This window comes from Callithrix jacchus, chromosome 7, assembly GCF_049354715.1.
Source record: "Callithrix jacchus isolate 240 chromosome 7, calJac240_pri, whole genome shotgun sequence".
Classification (NCBI taxonomy): Eukaryota; Metazoa; Chordata; class Mammalia; order Primates; family Cebidae; genus Callithrix; species Callithrix jacchus.
Window position 1 is genome coordinate 25,529,196 of NC_133508.1, and position 22,466 is coordinate 25,551,661.

Here is a 22,466-nt window from a genome sequence, read left to right on the forward strand (position 1 = left end):
GGTTGCTTGCATTTATCAAAACATGTTTTGAAACAGACATACAATGTCTAATGATCACATCATGGTAGTTGGGGTATCCATAATCATAAGTATTTATCATTTTTTGTGTCCCTTGGTTATTTGGTTCACCTGTCAATGTAGTCAGATTTTAAACAGAGCTCACTTCTGATACATGGATATTGTTTTACTGGAGACCACAAATGATTCTTCAAAAAATGAGATTCTCTTAATTTCTTGGTTAATTCATTTCAATGAAAACAACCTCGACATTCAGAGAGCTTTCTTCCTTTTTTTCTTCCTTAAATTTTATTTTTTTAAGAAACAGAGTCTCACTATGTTGCACAGGCCAGCCACAAACTCTTGGGATGAAGTGATACTCCCATCCCAGCCTCTTGAGTAGCTGGAAATACAGGCACATGCCATTGTGCATGGCAAATTTTAATTTTTTACTTAAAAAAAACTGATTTGGTATGTAAAAACAACCATTAAAATTGATTAAAATGGTTACGTTTTAATTACATTTGGTACTTATGACACTGTGGATTCTTGAAAATTGTTTCTCTTTTTTTTCCCTTTGTCCTCTAGCTTGTGTTTTTTGATCCAATATATAAGAACTTGTTATTTCTGTATAGTGCTCAAAAAGAATTCATTCCTCCCCAGATACTGTGATGAGTGAAGGTCATGTATGCTTGAAGTCAGTCCTATTATTGAAGAACCTTCTTTGACACAGAGAACTAAGGGAACCGAAAGCTTCTTGAACCAAAAACTCTAAAATTCTTGTGTGTCTGAATAGGGAGCTGTTGGTAAATAGCAGGCAAAATCTTGCCCGAAACTGTTCATTCCAAAGCATACATCAAAGTGACAAGTAGAAATGATTTATATAGGCCACTGCAGTTAGGATTCTGCATCAGACCTACTTTAATGGTAGTACTCAAAGCAATCGAAACAACACACGTTTTAGTACATTTTAATAAGCACCTCACAGATATGGAAGTTCCCTCTCTTCCCTTCCCTTAGGGACAATTCACACTTACTGCTAATTTGTCATTGGGCACTCAATGCTTGTCAGAGAAAAAGGAAGAAAAAGAATAGAGGGAGAAGGAGGAGGAAAAGGAAGAGGAGAAGGAGGAGGAGGAGGATGAGAAGAAACCAGTTGAGTAGAGGTTAGATAAAAAATCTGAACGTAAATTTCTTTGTCACCATTATATTTTCTTTAGGGACAACAGGGGTCTGGAGGAAGCATTTTGAAAAGAACTAGGTATACATAATATTACAGTTAAAATACAACTATAGAGCTACAAAATGGGTTTCTATTTTGACTCAGACTTAGGTAATAGTCCATTTTCTTAGCCTAAAGATATTTCCATCAGGACGCATGCAGTAATTTTCTTTTTCCACGATGTTTTGTTAGAACACGTTTCTGTGATGTGTTTGGTCCTTTATTTTGTTTTTTTTTCATACAATCCTGACTTTAAGATGATACCTGGACTGGGCCCAGTGGCCCATGCCTGTAGTCACGGCACTTTGGGAGGCTGAAGTGGGAGATTTGCTTGAGGCCAGGAGGTCGAGATCAGCCTGGGCAACATGGTGAGACCTTGTCTCTATTGAAAAAAAAATAAGATAAAATAAAATTAAGATAATATTGGAAGTTTGAATAAAACCAACACTACTGGATTATTTTCCCACAGTTTTTAAAAACAGTAAACATTTTACAAGCAACTTCATATTATTTTAAACTGATCTTTGTAACTTCAGATTTATATTTTCTACTTTTTATTATTTTTTTAAATTGACAAAAATTGTATATATTTATGGTATGCAACATGATGTATTGAGATATGTATACATTTTAGAATGGCTAAATTGAATTACTCGATTTTGTATTTTTTTTCTGAGACAGTCTCGGTCTGTCACCCAGGCTGGAGTGCAGTGGTGTAATTTTGGCTCACTGCATCTTTCACATCCCAGATTCAAGGAATTCTTCTGCCTCAGCTTCCTGAGTAGTTTGGGATTACAGGTACCTGCCACAATACCTGGTTAATTTTTGTAATTTTAGTAGAGACGGGATCTTGCCATGTTGGCCAGGATGGTCTCAAACTTCTGGAATGAAGTGATCTGCCCACCTCGGCCTCCCAAAATGCTAGGACTACAGGTGTGAGCCACTGCACCTGGCCTGAATTATTTAACATTTGCATTACCTCACATACGTGGCATTTATTTGTGTTAAGAACACTTAAAATCTACTCTCAGCGATTTTAAAGTATACAGTACATTATTATTAGCTACGGTCACCATGTTGTATAATAGATCTTTTGAACTTATTCCTCCTGTCTAACTGACATTTTGTATCTTTTCACTATCTCCCCAATTCCCTGCCCCCACCCCAGGCCCTGGTAACAATCATCCTACTTTCTGCTTCTGTGAGACTTTTTTAGATTCTACAAATAAGTGAAATCATGTGGTATTTGTCTTTCTGTGCCTGGCGTATTTCACTTCAGCATAATGTTCTCCAGGTTTAACCATGTTGTTCCATACGTTTCTGCACGTTATCAATGAAGAGTTGTCATTAATCAGTGCGTCCTGTGTGTGTGTGTGATGTACACACATCATATACGCATGGTCCTGAGGCAGAAGAATAGGGTCTGAAGGCAGGGAACTTAAGATTATTTGGTGCTGATTTCCTAAAGATGAACCAAGGGAAAAAGCAAATTCTGGGGGCAGGGAACCTAAGACCAGTTACCATAAACTATCTAAAGCTAAACTAAAAGGAAAAATGCCATCTCCCCACCTCCGAGTAGCAAAGGATCAAAGGATACTCTCCCTGCAGTGCTCCCCCGTCCACCATGGCTCAGATGGAAAGGATTGGGTTGGCCTAAGCATAGACCATCTGGTTATCTGCAAAGGGCGCCAATTCACCCAAGCCTTTAGCCATGGACCAAATCCTTCATCCAGATGATGGGGAGCCAATAGGGACCTCAAAAGGAGTACTAAAAGCTCAGAAAACTTTGCAACCATGCCCTTGAGCCATTTGCTGGGGCCCACTCCCATCCTGTGGAGTGCATCCTTGCTTTAATAAATCCCGGCTTTTGCTGTTTCATTCCTGGCTTCATTCCTTTGTTATTAATACCTTATTTGTGTGTTTTGTTCAATTCTTTGTTCCAAATGCCAAGGACCTCATGGCCTTTCTTTCTATAATAGTCCCAGATACTTGAAATTCCCAGCTTTCCAAAGCTCCTGTGTTAAGAGGACAGCCAAGTCCTACATCGATTATGAAAGAAGCGCCCATATATCCAAGGTAATATGCTGATAGAAACAATGTCATGAGCTCTGACAACATACATATACATAAGGTTTGATGTGCTTCCCTCCAGTAAGGGAAGGAGGCAAAATTGAGCAAAGAAAAAATCAATTTATTTTCCTAGCTACAGTATCAAATTTTTTAAAAGTAAATTTGGGGTTTTGGTTGCTTTTATTTCTTGATGAGAAAGGGAGTCAGTCTTTGGATTGAATGGAGTTGGGCTGTCCATAATTTGCTATGATTTTTAGTAAATGGTATATTGGCCCCTAACTGCATTGCATGTCAGGTCAACGAAATGGAAAGTCATTTAGGTAAATGCTTCGCCTTAGCACATTCCAGGATTTTCCTACGTAAATACCATGCCCTAGTGTTTTCTTCCTTTGCAGCTAGAAAGTTCTTGAGATGTCTTGGGGCTTACAAATAAATTTTGTGTGATGGGGGGAGAAGATGGAGTAAACTAGCAATTTGGGTCAAAGCCCCGGTGACTATGGAGATGATACTGTGTTTAGTAGTACTTAAAACAACAATGACAACAAAACGTTTCATTGAGAATGCATACATAGCCTAAGTCACGTCTTCCTAGTGAAAAGCAGAAGAGATGACTATAGAAAGAGTTGTAGTGTTGTTAGAAGTGATGCTGACAGGGAGTAAGAGTTTTAAGGGTAAACTGGAGGCAGATGAGAATAAATTGCTAAGTGAAAAACATAAACATCTTAGGCAAGCTTTCTAAGTTGGAAATAGACAAACGAGAGATTTTTTTTAAAGCAGATTTTAGGCATCTTTTCATTTATTCATGTTGACTTTCTCCTTTTTCCATGTAAGACACATGGAAACGTGTAAGCATATAGAGGCAACAGATTATAATGGTAAAAAAACATGGTACAGGGCAGTGGTTGTCAAAGTGTAATCCCTGAGCCAGCAGTATTAGCATTACTGGAAACGTGTTAAGAATGTGGATTCTCAGGTCCTCTTCCAGACTTACTGAATCAGCAATTGTGGGAGTAGGGGCACTAATCTGTGCGTTGACTAAATCTCTCCAGATGAATCCAATATATATATTAACATTTGAGAGTCAGTGGTCTAATTATTACGAGCATGACATCTGAAGCCAGATGGCTGAATTACTTAGGACAATTTATTTTTTGGTTGTTTGCTTCCCGTCTGTAAAATGGAAACAGTACCAAACTCACAGTGTTATAATAAAGATTAAATGGACCAAAGTATGTACAATCCTTAGAATAATGCCTGGCCACTGTAAGTGCTATATAAATGTAATAATAATTTTTACTGGTTTTATTTTTTCACAGGCTACATTTCACAGTTGACAGACTTTGTGTTTACAAAAAAAACAAAACAAACAAATAGAAAACCCAAAAAACAAAACAACTTTTCTCCTAATATCTTAGAGTTCTTTTCCCTCGCTCAAGGCAGTATTTGTCAGCATGTGCTCCATAGATCATTTGTATCAGAATCACCTGAGAATGCAGATTCTAAAGTCTAACCCCGATCACAAATTCAAATTCTCTAGTGTTACTTCTGCATCCTGAAATTTCAAAACCATTACTCTTGGACAACAGACTATTATCTTCATTTTGAAAATGAGCACATGAGACACAGGATTAAGATATGCTTAGAAAAAGCCAGTCTCAGTCGGCTCAGGAATAAGAACAGTATTTCTGAATTTGTGTTATATTTAAAAAACTATATTGACTGTAGTTTTATTTACCTTATCAGAAATTTGACCAGGGTTGTGCTACTTTGTTTACTGAGAAACATTATTATTTAATCTAAAAATAACCTTTACCTTATAAATCTGGGAGGATTAGGAATAATGAGTTCCTGGTAAATATATATATAGACCATGATTCACAATAATTATTCCAGTTGTGGATGGTGTATCTGATACAGAACACTTATTTTATAGATGCAGTAAAAGGGTTCAGGGAGGTTGAGGAAATTGTCGAGTCATATGATTCGACTGGAACCAGTTACAGCTGGGTCTCTCAATGGCCAATCCAGTGCCCTTTCACCATATCCTGTAGTCTTAATCCTTGCTTATTTGAATGATTTAAAGCTGCATTTAAATATTTTTTATAACTCAACCTATACTGCTCACATAAAATATGATCTCAACAGCTTGTGACTTTTGTTTTATTTGAAGATATGTTAATGTCACATCTTCCTTTTTATAATAGTGATGAATCAATCATATAAAGACAACTAAGAACCCATACTCCATTACATACTGCTTTTTCATCAGTGCAAATTCGCTTGCTCTAAAGCAATTAGATTGACTTTTAGTAGTTGAGAAACTATTTGGGCTTACCCACCCAGAGTCATAAGTCAAAGGTACCCATTGTTCTATTAAAATACAATAAAGCTCCTACACAGTATAAATATGTATTTAGACAATTTAGTTCTTAATTTTGAGGCATGCATAGGGATATTTATCTCTATCTACAAAGTATTTATATAACGGGGGGAGGGAGATAGACATCCCAACCCTACTTCCTGTCTTGATTATCTTACGAAATAATTTTCCTTTTGTGTCAATTGTTTGTGCTATTCTTATTACATATGACCCTATTGCATTTTATTTTTTTTTCCACTTGCCTTTCCTGCTAAGGATATAGTATTTGTATTCTTAGTGCATCCATTCACTATTTCCTCTACTTAAGGTAGGTTTCTTTCTATCTTACACTTACCTGGTTTACTAATACCTACTACCTAGGCAGTTACTCCTCATTCTTTGGGTTTTAGCTCAATTGTCACCTCCTCATAGCCTTTCTTTCCTTGATCTCTTTATACATGTTCTCTGCTTCCATACGTTGCACTCTTTATCACTTTGCAGTGTTTAATTCTTCATGGTTCTTATAACTATAACATGCTATCATTTATTTGTTTACCTTTCTCTCTCTCTCTCTCTCTCTCTCTCCCCCCCCAACTCTTCCCACTTGGCTATAAGAGCCACGTAGGCAGAAGATGTGCCTATTTTGTCACACTGCCAACCACAGTGCCTGACACATAGTAAAGGCTTAATGAACGTTAGTTCAATGAATGAATATGTCTTATGCAAGATGGTGTAGAATTTTGTAGTCTGCTTTGAGGAGTGTGTGTGTGTTAAACCTTGATCCCTTAAAAGAAATTCTTTTGGATTATTTTCTTTATTGATGGACACTAAGATAGACAGAGGATTTTCTACCTACTCAGTTACCTTGACTCCAGACCAGTTAAATGGACCAGAACTCCTAGAGCATTTGGAACTTTGTGCCTTATCTTGTACAGACCTTGGTTTCTTAGCACCCTGGACCACAATGGACTGTCTTCTAGAGCTTGCACTCTAGGGTAGCCTCTGGCCACTGGTGGCTAGTGAGTGCTTGAAATGTGGCTAGTGTGAAGTGCCATGTGGTGTGAGTGTAAAATACACATCAGATTTTGAAGACTTAGTGTAAAAAATGTAAAATATATCATTAATAATTTTACATTGTTTACTTATTGAAATAATGTTGTATTTGAACATTTATAATTATTTATAGGGATTCCATTCTGGTTCACATTATATTTCTATTGGGCAGTGCTATTCTAGATCCAACTAGCTCATCAGAGTTCCAACTAGCTCCTCCATAGCTAAACTAATTGTTTAGTAATGTAGGTTGAAGGGAATCCTTTGAAAGTAATGCTAGAATTGCAAGAGTCTCTCATAGTCTGCATCTTCCTCATCAGATGTGCACTTGGGAAAGGATTGGTACCCTGGGAGAGTAGCTCAGCTGCCTCTCCATACAACCTCAATATGAAATCCCAAGGCTGGCACACAGTTTGTGTCCTAAGGCACAGAAATTTTAAATGTCTTGCCAGCGGTTACATATCTTCCTTTAAAATAAAGGTAGAACCAGAATCCAGGTCTTTTGATGTGCTTAGTTCATTGGATTACTCATAGAAGGATCTACTAATAAAATTATGCCTTCTTTTTTAAGTTAGACACTAGAGAATTTTAAAGAATTGTTAGTTATGTAGGTTTTCTAAAAAGATCAATGAATGAGGAAATTATACTTCGGCCTTTACATGGTTAACTAAATGGAAAACCATAGTGTATACTTTGATACATTAAACAAGCAGAAACTCTTTCTGTTATTATTGCCACACTGTGGCAGAGCACTAAACTGGGATGACCTTTGCTTAGCATAGGAGCATACATTGCAAAGCAAAATTTAAACAAAAAGTCAGATATGAACATGAAATCTACTTGTAAGTAAATACAAATCTAATAACCACTCTTTGCATAGCTATAAAAACTCACTTGGAGACCAACGACTGCTGTTTGAAAAACTGGTTGCTGTGTCTTCTTCAAAACACCCTAATCACTGGCATGTTAGGCAGACTTCTCTTCTTGGGTGATGAGATGGATTTTTAAATTAGCTTCGTCATTATGATCTTCCCATTCATTCACTAATTTAGCAACTATTTATTGATTTAACTATGTGCCAGGTAGTATTCTGGGTACTCAAGGTACCTCTGTGATTAATGCAGACAAAGACTTTTGCTCTTTTGGAGCTACATTCCAGTCCTTAAGTATTTTCTCAATAGGAAGCATGACATGAAAAGTACAGTGAATCTAAGCAGTGCCTGCTTAGAATGCCATGAGGTACATTTTTGTTAGATGGGAATTAAAGTAAATTGGAGATTTTCTATTTGTGTCTTTCTTGGGCAATTTGAAAATAGAGGTGCATATGTGAAGTGGAGCTAGCTGCGCAAAACACTACATATCTGGTATTAGTCTACTTTTGGAGTGTCAGAAGACACTTAACTTCCCTCCCTAATAAGCATCAAAAACAACAATTAGACTGTGTTAAGAAATTTACCAATAATTTGGGGGGCTTGGCATATTTTTTCAGCTCTTCTTTCTTCTGCTGGGACATCCCAACCTTTAGCTAACTAGAAGTCATAGCTTTGCTTTTTTTTTTTTTTTTTCCAATTTCAGGAAGTCTTCCTTAGGACGATTTCCCTTCACACTCAGCACAGGCTCTTTCTTATTTTCCCACAGTTCATGAGTCCTGCCCCTTGCTCTCTCCCTTACTTTACTTGCATACATTTTCACAGGTTCCCCTCCATTCTGGTCCCCAAGCAAAGATTCCTTAAATATGACTTTTTTTCTCCTTAAAGCACAGCTGGTAAATGTCTCCATTACTCCCTCAGCTAAGATCAGCCTAGGCAAGTAGGTTTTAATCATTTCTTTAACTGCAAGGAAGAGGATTTGATAATTTGCCTAAAATGAGCAGGTGCTCAGGAGGACACGTCTCCATCCTGACTTCTCCGATTTCAGCCAGAAATGAAAACTACTCCTTCTTCCCTCTTTTCCAGGCAAAAGGCTGATTTAACTAAGCAGCCAAGACGCCAACACTCTCCTCCTCAGTACGTCCAAGTTTCCTTCGCTCTGAGCCACCAAATTTCTGCTTCTCCCCGCTCTCCCGCCCACCCCACGCCACCCTCGCAGGTTTCCGAATCATTCCGAATGCGAGTGGGTGCGAGGACTCGGCAGGCTGCCTCCCGCGCCCCCGCCGCCCCCGGGCCGCCTCGGGTTCAGCACTGGACAGCTCCCGCCCCGGCCTCACAAATGGCAGTCCGCTGATTGACAGAGGAGCCGACCAAACAGGGGACAAGACGACTTGCAGCCGCCCTGCAAGGGTTTGGTTGCGGCCAAGCTGCCTCTTTAAACTGGCTTTCCTCCCCAGAGCAGGGAGAGAGGCTGGAGTGTGGTTTGTGGCCAAACCTAAAGGCTGCAATTAACCAGCCGCCCGGCCTTCCCGACTCCGGAGACACGAACGTCTTAAAGGACGTCTTCGCTCCTCGGGACTCGCGGCTACGCTCGCGGTGCAGGTCTGGGCGCGCGCCCCGCGCCTCCCGGCGAAGCGGTCGAGGAGGAGCCAGAGTCGGGAGGCGGGAACGACCTGCGGCGGGTGAGACTATGGAGCAGCGTCTTCGGCGGTCGCGGCGGCAGCGGCAGCAGCAGCAGCTCCTGAACGCGCCTCAATGAGAGTGGCGGTGGCGGCGGCCGGGAGGAGCGACGGACGCGGGCTGATTCCAGCCGCCGGGAGCGCGAGGCCATGTAACCCGCTCGGCTCCAGGCAACGAGGTGCGTAATCCCCAGCCGGCCCCTCGCGCAGCGGCCACGGCCAGCGCTGCCACAGGTGACTTGATTTTTGCGACGGTAGCTCTGCCACCTGGGGCCAATCTCGAAACATTCTTATTTTCAAGTCCTTTGGACTGGGTACCATCTGGGAAGGGGGAAGACTCCTCGTAAAAGTCTGACTGTTAAGAAATTGAAGATCCAAATTTAAAAAGTGATTCCCCCCACCGTTTCCTCCTCTCGTCTCTGCGAGGCAGATGGGTGCCATGGCTTACCCCTTACTCCTCTGCCTCCTGCTCGCTCAGCTGGAATTGGGAGCTGTTGGCGCCAGCCGTGACCCCCAGGGACGGCCGGATTCCCCTCGAGAGAGGACCCCAAGGGGGAAGCCGCACGCCCAGCAGCCGGCTCGAGCCTCTGCCTCGGACCCCTCGGCTCCCTGGAGCCGCTCCACAGATGGCACCATCTTGGCGCAGAAACTCGCCGAGGAGGTGCCCATGGACGTGGTTTCTTACCTCTACACCGGGGACTCCCACCAGCTGAAGCGAGCCAACTGCTCCGGCCGCTACGAGTTGGCCGGCCTGCCGGGGAAGTGGCCAGCCCTGGCCAACGCGCATCCCTCCTTGCATGGGGCGCTGGACACACTGACACACGCCACTAACTTCCTCAACATGATGCTGCAGAGCAATAAGTCGCGGGAGCAGAACTTGCAGGACGACCTGGAGTGGTACCAGGCGCTAGTGCGGAGCCTTCTGGAGGGCGATCCCAGCATCTCCCGGGCGGCCATCACCTTCAGCACCGAGTCGCTGTCCGCGCCAGCCCCACAGGTCTTCCTCCAGGCCACGCGCGAGGAGAGCCGCATCCTGCTCCAAGACCTGTCCTCCTCCGCACCTCACCTGGCCAACGCCACCCTGGAGACCGAGTGGTTCCACGGCCTCCGGCGCAAGTGGAGGCCCCACTTACACCGCCGCGGCCCCAATCAGGGTCCCCGGGGCCTGGGCCACAGCTGGCGGCGCAGGGACGGGCTCGGCGGGGACAAGAGCCATGTCAAGTGGTCTCCGCCTTATCTGGAGTGCGAGAACGGGAGTTACAAGCCGGGGTGGCTGGTTACTCTTTCCTCTGCCTTCTACGGGTTGCAGCCTAACCTGGTCCCGGAATTCAGGTAGGGAGTGGGGGGAAAGGCAAAAGCGAAGCCTTCCTTCCGGTCTTGAGGGTGGGTGCACGTGTTGGGGAAGGAACCCTTGGCTGTGACACATATGTTTCTCACCCTCAGAGCGGAGACCCGGGCTGAGGGACGCCCCACACGGGCGAGCTGCTTAGGGGCATGAAGCGCCCCATGCACATCAGCTTCAGGCGCTCAGCGAAAGCCATTCATTCTCTCCTACCAGTTTCTTCTTACGGGGACGCGGGATCTGCAGCTCTTGGTAGGACGGAGACACCCCCGCTGCTCGGTGCTTCCCTCCAACTGTCAGGAGAGCAAGGAGGGGCGTTCTCCACTGGGGGCGATGCGACAACTTGGCAAGCTCCGGGTATATCCATGGAGTGGCAAGCCTTAGAGCAGAGGCTAAAAGGGAGCGGGAGGAACAGAGAGTTCCTTGTTTCTGGCACTTTGGGGTAGCCTCTGCCTTCTTCCTACGTGTGCAGTTGGGGGCACCGGTCTGTTGTTAGTCAGAGCTTATAATTAAAACTGTGCCATCTCCTCGCAGTTCCGGCCCCTCAGCAGTGAGTCAGTCCCAGCAGCTAGCTGTCTCCAGCATCCAGACTTTGCAATTTGGTCAGGGTGCTGTTCCTTCTACCCATTTCCCCTCTCCCTCCTATTGATCTTTCCTTCCTTGGTGGCCTTTTCCTCCTTTTCCCTGTATTAGGCATACTTAAGGGTTCTCCAGCCCTTTACACACTCACATGCTTTATAAATGGACCTAGTTATATTCTGGAGGGAGGCATCAGTTGTGACTGAATTCACTCAAGGAAGCTGGAGAAAACTTAAGTGGGTCTGTATTTCCTGTCTCAAAGTATAACATTTGAGGGAAGCAGAGAATTTGCAAATTAGCAGGTTTTAACTTCTGCCTGGGAAGTGTCTGACCTTTGAGGTGAGGAATTTCTAGAAGCAACCTTTAAGAGTGGATGTGAGGAAGGAAGAGAAAGAATAGACACACAGAGGGTTTGGGAGAGGGCCCAAGATGGAGTGAGATCTTCCCTTAGTCCCACGAGGGGAGGCTCTGGAAGGAGGATCTTAAGGGTGGAAGTTGCTTTTGTATTTTTTGGGAACCTGGGCAGGAGTGAGAAACCTTTGTGTGTGGATTACTTATTTATTTTTTAAATGCCCTGGCACAGCAAGGACAGGATGCTGGCCTGCTGAAAGATGCCAGATCAAGTACTGGTGGGCAAGTGGGAAAGGTCCTGAAGGCTTGTTTATTTTTGCACTGCCATTTACTGCTGAATGACCTCAAGCAAGTTGCTTAACCTCTCTGGGCCTCAGCTACTTATCTGTCCAGTGAGGGAGTTGAACTAGACAGTCTCTAGGAAACCATCCAGTTATCAGGTTCTGTAGCTTTTAATGTTGGCAACACTTGAGAAGGCATAAGGGATAATAATCCCCTTTGTCTGATCCTGTATGACCGTATTAAATGTGTGTGTGGGTGTCTGTGTATGTGTTTATATCTCTTTTAAAGGTCTTGTCTTAAACCAGACTAACTCTTTTCTACTTTTGAGATAATCTCATTTCCTCCTAATTCCTGCAGGATCCTATTAGTAAGAGCTGAGCTCAGCTTTGAATCTTTGCCATGCTGTTTGCTCAGAAGAGGAAAGACCAGCAGATGCTATTCACTACCAGCAAACTGTTTGTAGCCTTTAAATGAATCTTTTTAGGGAGCCCCAAGTCCCAGGATCCATCTATCTATTCCATCTAACATCCACTTTATGTCAGGCTCTGTGCTAACTGCTTTGCATGCATTGTCTTGATTAGCCCTTACAACAACCTTATGAGTTACGTTTTATTATTTTCTCTATTTTAAAGAAAAGGAATCTGAAGACCAGGGAGTTTAAGCTTCTTGCCTAAGATTGCACAGCAGTAAAATAGCAGGGCCAGGATTTAAGCCTACTTCATAGGTCATACCATATATACCACTATTGCAAACTTTCTTCTATGAAGGTGTCCTAGAGGTTATCATAAACAATATAGTTACTGTGTAAAATATATGTATTTTCAAGGGCTACTGTGGAACTGAAGATGAAAACCACTAATTTTCAGAATTATCTGTCTTAATCATATGGATCAGAAAGCATAGGTTGCCTAAATGAACTCAGTGCCTTCTGCCAGCCAAGTTGAAAGGCTAAGGACATGAAGGGTCTCAGGTTAGGAGGGATCAGACACTCCCTGTTTCTTTTAAATCTCTTTAGAATATAGTTTGCTTCTTTAAGTACCTTCATAGGCAAAGGTGATATACTTCAGCCAAGGCACAAAGCCAGCCATTTAGTGTCTGGCTCTTTACAGAAGCTGGCTGCTCTCAGTAGCATCACAAAGTAAGTGCTCTCCTGTGAGCACTTCAGCCCCATGTCCTGTGCCCTTCAAATGCTGTATTGAGGATCCACACAGATGTTAATTATAGAACCCAGAAGAAAATCTTACAGGCATCAAATAATTCCACCTTTTGTTTCATAGATGAAGAAACAGAACTATAAAGGTGAAGTGACTTGTCCAAAAATCATATATCAAGTTTGTAGCAGCAACAGAAATGGGATCCAGGCCTTCTGCCTCTGGTTTATCCTATGCTTGATAAATACATACCTAAAGCAGGTATCTGTGGCTCTCTGGACCTCTGTATACAACCTGTGTTGGGGACATACTGTATTCTATATCATCATCTAGGGTAAAATAAAATTACCCCATAGAAAACAGCTATCACTTTAAAAAATGATTATATTGTTAATTTCACACATTAAGATAATATTTAAACTGTATATCTTCATATTCATAAAAGGAAAATGTTATGGGCCCTTTCTGTGTATCTTCATACTCTCAAAAGGAAATTTTTTTGTTTATAATATTTTATTGTCTAAGATATGCATTATAAAATTCTACAATAGAGGTGAATAATATTTGACAGGTATGGTAACAGAGTAAACCTCAAATGAATATTTGGGAAACCAATTAGGAGCCCTGATCATGATTTTAAATAGTCTTTTAAACATGTGAAGTGTTATTTGCAAAAAGCTTTATGTATAGCAGAAAATCCATTGATAATGGTTTATTCATGAAAGAGAAAAGGAGAAAAAACTTTGTAGTTAAGATTAGTTAATATTTTCCCAGGTCTTGTTTACAAGATTCAGGCATTTATGTTAATATAAATTAAATAAGAAGTTTAATATAAAAATATCTTCTTATATTGCTGTTTATTACTGTAAAACAACCTCTCAGAATAAATTCTATTCCCCTGTGTTTTAGAATGACACCAGTATCTTAAAATTTAAAACTTAGTATAAGATACATATGGGAAGAAAAGTGTATTTCTCATTCTTTGTCTTTGAAAAAACGGCACTCATTTCTCTTAAGTATTTCTTGAGTGTTTTGTTATTTATCTGTAGTATAAACACTTCATTCTCATTTTCCATCCTAGGAAAAAAGTGAGAGTAATAGTTTAAGATATACTCTGAAAATATTTTTACTTTTAACATTAGGTTTGTCATATCCTTGTGACATTTTCCTTAAAGCTAGGGTTCTTCTGTTTGCATAATGATTTTTCTTTGTGGAACTTAAAGTACTATAGAATGGGATCCCATTTTGTTGAATGCATAGATACCTCTCTGGTGGTGACTGGAATTGTTGAGTGCCTAGGATAGGCAGCAGGCAATTAAGTGTTTGTTGAATTTAAAAGAAGGTGAGTTTCTTTGAAATTTCTTTAAAGAATTACTTCTCGATGACCTGAGAGGAAATCTGAAATTTCTTCAGTTTCTTCACATATTATAGTTGAGGAAACTGAGACCCAAATAGCTAAAGGAATTTGCTAGAAATGGAATACCTCTTTTGTGACAGATAGGAGTTAAGGGAAACCAATACTTATTGATTATCTACTATACATTAGATACTTTATATATTTCAGTGCATGTAATTCTTAGAACTCTCAGGTAGCAACCAGGTTGGAAAAGTTGAACAACCTGCCCAAGTGAATGTAGCTAGTAAATGAAGGGGCTAAAATCAAATTTAGATCTGTCTAGTTATGAAGCCTGTGTAGTCTTTCCACTAGCCTATGCTGATTTCTATCTCTTGATTCCCCAATTTTGTCATTAAAAATGAATAAGATGATATTGACTTGAATTAAGTAATATACTTGGCCCAAACCAGTGATATACACTTATTCTTTCTGGGCCAACTATGCAACCAAGTATGTTGTACAGTGAGAAGAGTATTCAATTTGAGGTGGAACTTTGCCTCAAGTCCCAGTTTTGTCTCCGACTGGCTGTATTACCTGTCTGGAAATCAGTTTCTGTGTAATAAAAAAGTGGAAATCCATTTGATGATTTCCATATACCTCTTAATTGGCCTATCCACATAGTCAACAAATAATTTTGAAAACAGGACTGATGCACATAAATCCAGTACCTTGTGGAAATGATATGGGAGAGTCACATGCAGAGGAAGAGGAAACCAAGTGAATGTTAGACCTGGTATTTGGTTAAAAAAAGAAAAGAGAAGAAACAAAGGCCAAGGGGAGATAAAGGAAAGATTACAATTGTGTGGAAATCTCTTTTTAGAAACAAATGAACAAGAGCATCACTGATTCACTGACTACCTGAGTGCTCACTCCACTTTCTCTCCTTCTCACAAAACACCCACACACCTCCTTCAGTGATTCTATTACAGATTCCTGCTTTCAACAAAAGAGGGCAATTCACACAGTGTAAAAGAAATGACCATCTTGCTCTAGGCCCAACATATCCTATGTCTGTCTTGTAGGAGCTGAAAATGATGAGTAGGCTTGCCTATAGGAATAGCCCAGAGGTGTTTGCCTGGGTTATAGATAAAAAGGTTTTCAGATGAATTTCTGCTGTGGAGGCTTTTGAATCTTAGTTACATCATCTGCAATCTATGAAGAGTAATGTGTATCTCCTTTGAAATTCTGTAAAGACTAAATGAAGAACTGTCATCACATAGGAAGTTTAGTAAATATTTTTATATTGTAGCTTCTGTCTTCTCAAATACTACTCTCAGCCGGCCATAACTGTCTACATTTACTTGTAAAGTCCTTTGACATATAGTAATTTGTAACTCATATAGTGGTTTAGTTTTGTTTCTAATCATTGTGAAGGCTTATAATGGCAATGGGTCATGGTAGAAATACTGGCCTTAGAGACAGAAGATGTTGATACCAGCCTGGACCCTATCTTTGACTTAGGGCAGCAGTTGCTGCTCTAATTTTCAGTTTCTTCAAATGCAAATTGAGGAGGCTGAACTTTTTATAACCCTAAAAGTCTATGATTTTGCACATCGTTCAATAGATCACCTCATTTTATTTATTTATTTATTTATTTGTTTGTTTATTTATTTTTGAGACAGGATCTTATTCTGTTGCCCAGGCTGGAGTGCAGTGGTATGATCTCGGATCCCTGCATCCTCAACCTCCCAGGCTCAAGTGATCCTCCCACTTCAGCCTCCTGAGCAGCTAGGACTACAGGCCTGAGCCACCATGCCTGGCTATGTTTTCAGTTTTCATAGAGATGGGGTTTTGCCATGTTGCCCAGGCTGGTCTTGAGCTCTTAGGCTCAGGCAATCCACCTGCTTCAGATTCCCAATGTGTTGGAATTACAGGTGCGAGCCATCCCACCTAGACCTATGTGTCGCTTTAACTTGTGAAATTTTATTCGCTTCACTGATGAAATCAGTTAATGAATGCTATATAAATGCAGAACATGTTCATATGTTCCATGTTTGACTTTATAATGATCATTGACTCATGGAATATTTATAGAAAGTCCTACCAATGTACAATGTGTTGAGTACATAAACTAATAATGGAAATGAGAACTCCGTTTCAAAATAAGAATAAGCATAATCTGAGTTCACAGGGCCTAAGACTTCCTGATTTACTTAGAGTCAACGTGAAGTTGCTTCACGGATTTCTAGACCAAGGGCCTCAGTATACCTCTATAATTTCTCTCAAGAGAATAAATGTTTAGACATTTGGAAGCTCCCTACTTACTTTTTAAAAACAACCTGTTTTCAATCTGCCTCTGTAGTTGGCTTTAAAATTTCATAAAAGGGCTACATTTTGTGGTGTAGCAATGGTACAGGATTATCTTGCCATTTTCTAGGATATGCATTTGGAAGTAGAAATGGGATTTCCAAAATTGCAAAATAAATTACAAGAGTTATGCTTACTGTCTGGAGAGATAACTGATGCTCTCACTAGATTGATTTTCCAGCCTCAACTTCTGGATAAGCCAAATGTTACTTTCAACATCAGAAAGGCGGCAGTTTGTTGCACATGGTTCAGGTTTTAAGGCTATCCTTTTTCAGTCTTGAGAGTGCTGTTGAATTCAACATATACTGCATTTTATGATTATATTGTAATATACTGTGATGCCAAGGCGTATGTTGTTGATGCTATTTTGAACTTGGTTGGTACAGAAGCATTAGGCCCTGGCTGTTTTCTCTGTTCAGTTCTGATTTGCTGTTCAAAGAGTTATTTATGCAGAATTACTAAGATAGCACATTGGGATTTTGATAACTCTGGCAGCTTGATGGCTGTTATGTGGAAATAGGCAGTTCACTAGTACTGGGGCTATGCTTGGGAGAGTGTGCAGCCAGCAGCGTTGTGAAGATTTTCCCAGCACAGCAATGTCATACATCAGTGGGGCTTGTTTTGCTTGCCTTATCTGCTTTTCAGCTTTTAGTAATAAACTAAAATTTGTTTAGTAACAAACTAAAATTATACATAGTGTAATTTCCACTTTGGCTGGGCAGTTACTCTCCCAAGTCTTTCTTCCTACAGGAATAAAAACTTGACCTACGAAAATATTTCGGTAGATGACTGTTCCATGAAATACTTCTTCAGTTTAGAAGATTAATCCTCTTGGCTAAGTCTTTTACAGCTTCCCCCCTTCACACCCTCCACTTTCCCACAATGCCAAATCTAGCATAGAAACCATGAGTGAATTTATTTTTTTACACCCAAGGATATTATTGAGTGCCTCAAAGCAAAGATCGGATACATCTAGTTTCATTACTTTCGTTATAGGCAGAGCTCATAGAAAACAAATTAGCTGAAATATAATCTGATCCCAAGGTAATTAAGTTTATTTTTCCAAACAAAATTCCTATTACCTATGTTTTTGTACAAGAAGGCAGTTTTCTGTCTTTTTTCTCTTCCCCACACTAAGTCGCTAATACTTCTATTTAATTGAGATCCAGTTAATTTTTATTCATTTTAAAATCTGTTATAATTTCCCCCATTTAATAAATATAACTAAAACAAGACAATGTAGGATTTTAAAACTCTGTCCAATTGGCAAAGTACCCAGTGCATCTATAGCTTAAAAGGACTTATGTAAGATTTCGGTTTATGTGTTTAGTCCAATGTATATGCCTCATTATATTATTATAGAAGAAATAACACATGGCTTTTATCTGAGAAAGAAGAAATGGTATGATAGTAAATAATAATATTTTATCAATTCCAACATGCCCCATTTTCACATTTTGATGTCTTTCAAATTGAGATGCGTCTTACAGTTGAGGGCATATCATGTTCAGTTGGCATTTAATTTTCTTTCAGTGGTACACAATATAACAAGACATCTTACAATTAATGCCATCTTATATTTGATGAAATGTGATATTAGGAAATGGGAAAATAAATTTCAGGGTCTCTTCAACTACAAAGTTCTGTTATCATCTATAAGTTATCAGCTTGCAGCAAAATATGCACATATGGAAGCAAAATGTAAACCTTACTGCTGTATATAAATTAAAAAAATTTTTTTAAAGAGACAGGGTCCAACTCTGTTTCTCAGGCAGAAGTGTAGTGGTGAGATTATAGCTCACCGCATTCTCAACTCATAGGCTCAGGTGATCCTCCTACCTCAGTCTCCTAAGTAGCTGGGACTACAGGCACATGCCACCATGCCTGGCTAATTTTTTAATTTTAGTTTTTGTAGTGACAGGGTCTTGCCTTGTCTTCCCAAAGTGCTGGGATTACAGGCATGAGCCACCACACCCAGCCCCTGCTGTATATAAATTAGGTTGCTATTTGTCTTTATTATAATTTCGTTTAAAATAGACAAGCTATATTAACACATGTAATCACGTTTTCTTTTTGATGTGTGTGAAATACACAAAATATTGCGCTAGAAACTACAGCAACTTTTATTTTCAGAATAGGTAAAGTCAGGATTATCATAACCTTTCTCACATCATCTGGCAAAGTTTTTCTCTTATACTATGGGAAAATGCCTAAGATATTAAAAATAAAGGACCACTAACAGAATAGGGGGGAATAGATATGTCTCTCCTTTCTAAAGTATTTCAAGGTTTCACGGTGGATATAAAGACTTGTGCATCAATGTAACCAGTTTTGGCCAATGAGATTTAAATAAAATTGTGAAGATGAGCTGCTTTTTTTTTTTTTTTCCTTTTTCTCCCCAGTCAATTGCTTGGAATAAAATGAAGAGTTTGGTTTTCCTCTTATTTGATGACTCAGACCACTTCTGAACAAGGTTTCTCAAACTTGGAACTACAGACATTTGGGGCCAGATAGGCCTCTGTTGTGGGGCTCTCTTATTCACTGTAAGATGTTTAGTAGCACCTCTGGCTTCTATCCATTAGATACCAGTGGCAACACATCCTGCCAGTGTGAAAACCAAATGTGTTTACAGACATTGCCATATATCCCTTGTGGGGCAAAACTGCCTCTGATTGAAAGCCACTGGTGTAGAGGAATACATATGATATATAACATATAAAATGCTGTGGGACTATCCTTATTTCAATGGTTCTGTAGGTATGTGTACACATAGGTGTGTACATATGTCTGTGTGTATGCATATACGTATGCTCAGATAGGCATTTGCCAGATTACATGTCTATTTATTTATTTAAAACATAAGATCATTGTATATATAGAACCTGACATAAGTGAGAAATGAAACATTTTGATAGATCAATGAAGTATTAATTAGTTTACATTTGTATGTCATCAGGGCTCAAAAATAGCATCTGACCAAATTTGCAGAATCTCTTGCTAAGCCTTGTTTTACTACTTATGCGGTTAAATGTTTAATACTTAAGGTTTCCCATTAAAAGATGAATTTTGAAAGGAAAGCATGTGTGTGTGTGTGTGTGTATGTGTGTGTGTGTTTGTTTACCTGGAAGAACAGAAAGAGGGAAGGGGGTTCAGTTGTGAATAGAGGAGTGGGTTGGAGAGAGGAGAGGGGAAAGGGAACAAAGGAAGATGAATGAACTGATAGAACTTTTAGGATGGCTGTTTTGGGCAATCTCAGACACTGTGGAATATTGCCTTACTTTTACATGAAGCTCCATTTGCCATTGAGCAATGTTATAGTTCTGATGAAACTGAACTATTTTTCCCCAGTAAAACAGTTCCCCAGGTGGTTGAGGAGTCAAGTTCTTGATGATTTAGTCATTATGAAGATAAGTTGACTGTGCTTGCATTTCAGAACTTTATTTCAGCCTTTCTCATGAAAGGAATGTTAATACCTTACAATATATTTTTTAAATATTCCATTTGCTATTTTAACTTATTGATTTCACAAGTTGTTCAGAATTTGAATTTATTGCAAATTAATTTCCTTGAAGAAATGATTGAAATGATATATTACATAGACATTATTAATATTATTGAGACAGGGTCTTGCTCTGTCACACAGGCTAGAGTGCAATGGCATAAACATGGCTCATTGCAGCCTCAACCTCCCAGGCTCAAGCGAGCCTCCCACCACAGTCCCCCAAGTAGCTGAGACTACAAGTGTATACCACTATGCCCGGCGAATTTTTCTTTTTTTGTAGAGATGAGATTTTATCACATTGCCCAGGGTGGACTTGAACTCCTGGGTTCAAGCAATTCACTAGTATCAGCTTCCCAAAGTACTGGGGTTACAGGAGTGAGCCACTGCTCCTGGCCCTACATATACATTATTTAAAGTTTTAATAAGCGTATGTTTAAAGATGCAGTTTTAAATATTAATAATGCCTAGGATTCTGCTAAGTCAGAAGCAACTTTAAGAAAACAAAAACAATGACCTCACGATAAAAAAGAATGTTTAGGCTTTGTGATGCGAATTACCTTAGCACAAACTGAAGAGTGACCAATTCTTTACTCGTATCCATAAACATGAAATATACACAACCTGCTGTAAGAAGGGAGGAGCTTGCTTTTGTACATTATGTTAATTATGGAGAAATAAGATATAATGTTGTGAATATTAGAGATGAATCCAAGCCTCCTGAAAAGAAAGATGAAGACTATGATTTTTCTGGACAAGGCAAACTTCTGGATGATTGTTTGGGGTACTGACTGAATAATTAGTTCTTTGGACAGCCTCTCACAGTACAGTTATTTAGTCTCTGAAAGTTATTTAGCAATGTATCTGTCTTTCCATTTTTATGAAAAAGACACAAATAACAAATGATATTGAGGCATTCTTTAAAGAAGCAATGTTTTTAGTAAACATCTTATAAAACACTCCTTTCTGAATCAGAATTTTAGAAGTAAAGGGGATTTTAGAGATCACATAATCCAATTTATTTCTATGGGTGAGGAAAATGAGACCAAAGGAATTGGTGACCATCACTTACATTAGCTATGGCTGCAGCGAACTTGCAGTTAAATAACAGACACATATTAAAAGATGCTGAGTCATCAAGTAAAGGTTAATTTATGTTCATTATTCACCGATCCCAAACCTGGCTGGGCATAAGGGTCATGTGAGAAGCCTGATAATATGCTTCTAGGCCCTCCCTAGACATTGTGAATGAGACAATCTGCAACAGGATCCGAAGTCTGTAGTAAACACAAAGTCTTTGTAATTCAGAAGTAGTTAGTCCTTAAACACAAACTTGGGAAAAAGTAAACAGTATTTGAAAAACTTAAAACACATTTAACTCATGTAAACAACTGCTTTTTCAGTTACTGAAAAAATGTGGTTACAGGCCATTCTGGGTACCAGAAACATTCCAATATTGTGAATGAGCCTATCAGTATTGCAAATTTTAGAATGTCAAGCAGGTTCCTCATGAAGGCAGGAAGCTCACAGGTTCTGAGCCTTGGAATGAGAAATCACGTGGCTGTATACTCTTATTTCTCCCTCGTTTTATTTTGGGTTCTTTGCTTTCTCAACTTTAAAATAGAGGTTATCATAAGAGCAACCTGCCTCCTGTTATCATCTGTCTCTTTATGTAAACATCCTGTGTCCCAAAGAGTTCTACAGGTTTTTCAAATACAAGGACCATGTTTTATGACTTCCTGTATTCAGCGCCTGATATGGTTTGGCTGTGTCTGCACCCAAACTCTCATCTTAAATTGTAAAAATCCCCAGGTGTCGGGGAGAGACCAGGTGGCGGTAACTGGATCATTTGGAAGTAATTAAAATCAAGCAGTTTCCCGTTTGGAGGTAATTGAAATCCAGCGGTTTCCCCTGTGCTGTTCTCGCGATAGTGAGGGAGTTCTCACGAGATCTGATGGCGTATAAGTGTGTGGTAATTCCTCCTCGCTTCATTTGCTCCGCTGCCGTCTTGCAAAGAAGGTGTCTTGCTTCTCCTTTACCTTCTGCCGTAATTGTAAGTTTCCTGAGGACTTACCAGCTAAATGGAACTGTGAACCTCTTTCCTTTATAAATTACCCGGTCTTGAGTAGTTCTTTGTAGTAGTGTGAGAACAGACAAATACAGTGCCTCTTGAAAGTACCTTGCCTATTTCAGAGGAGCAGCATGGGAATAGTCTCCAGGAGGAGAGGTTTTGGAGTCATAAACCTAGGTTTGAATCCAGGAATGTCCACTTTCAGTTACCATGTGACACTGGAAAGTTATGTAACTCTG

At 40.0% G+C, this 22,466-nt stretch overlaps 1 protein-coding gene and 1 long non-coding RNA gene across 2 annotated transcripts in view; one reads left to right on the forward strand and one right to left on the reverse strand.

Annotated features, from left to right (window-relative positions):
• Positions 1 to 872: 872 nt before the first annotated feature.
• On the reverse strand, positions 873 to 10,889 carry LOC118155277 (uncharacterized). Its single transcript, XR_004745534.3, has 2 exons — positions 9,935 to 10,889; positions 873 to 1,601 (listed from the first exon to the last, which is right to left on the reverse strand). It is a non-coding gene; the product is annotated as an uncharacterized LOC118155277 (long non-coding RNA).
• Positions 9,008 to 22,466, forward strand: part of GPR158 (G protein-coupled receptor 158) — a 420,273-nt gene continuing 406,814 nt past the window's right edge. The window contains exon 1 of the mRNA XM_002750100.6: positions 9,008 to 10,581. Within this exon, the coding sequence (XP_002750146.3) occupies positions 9,680 to 10,581 (902 nt within the window). The 5' untranslated portion in view covers positions 9,008 to 9,679. The remainder of the gene's footprint in view (positions 10,582 to 22,466) is intronic.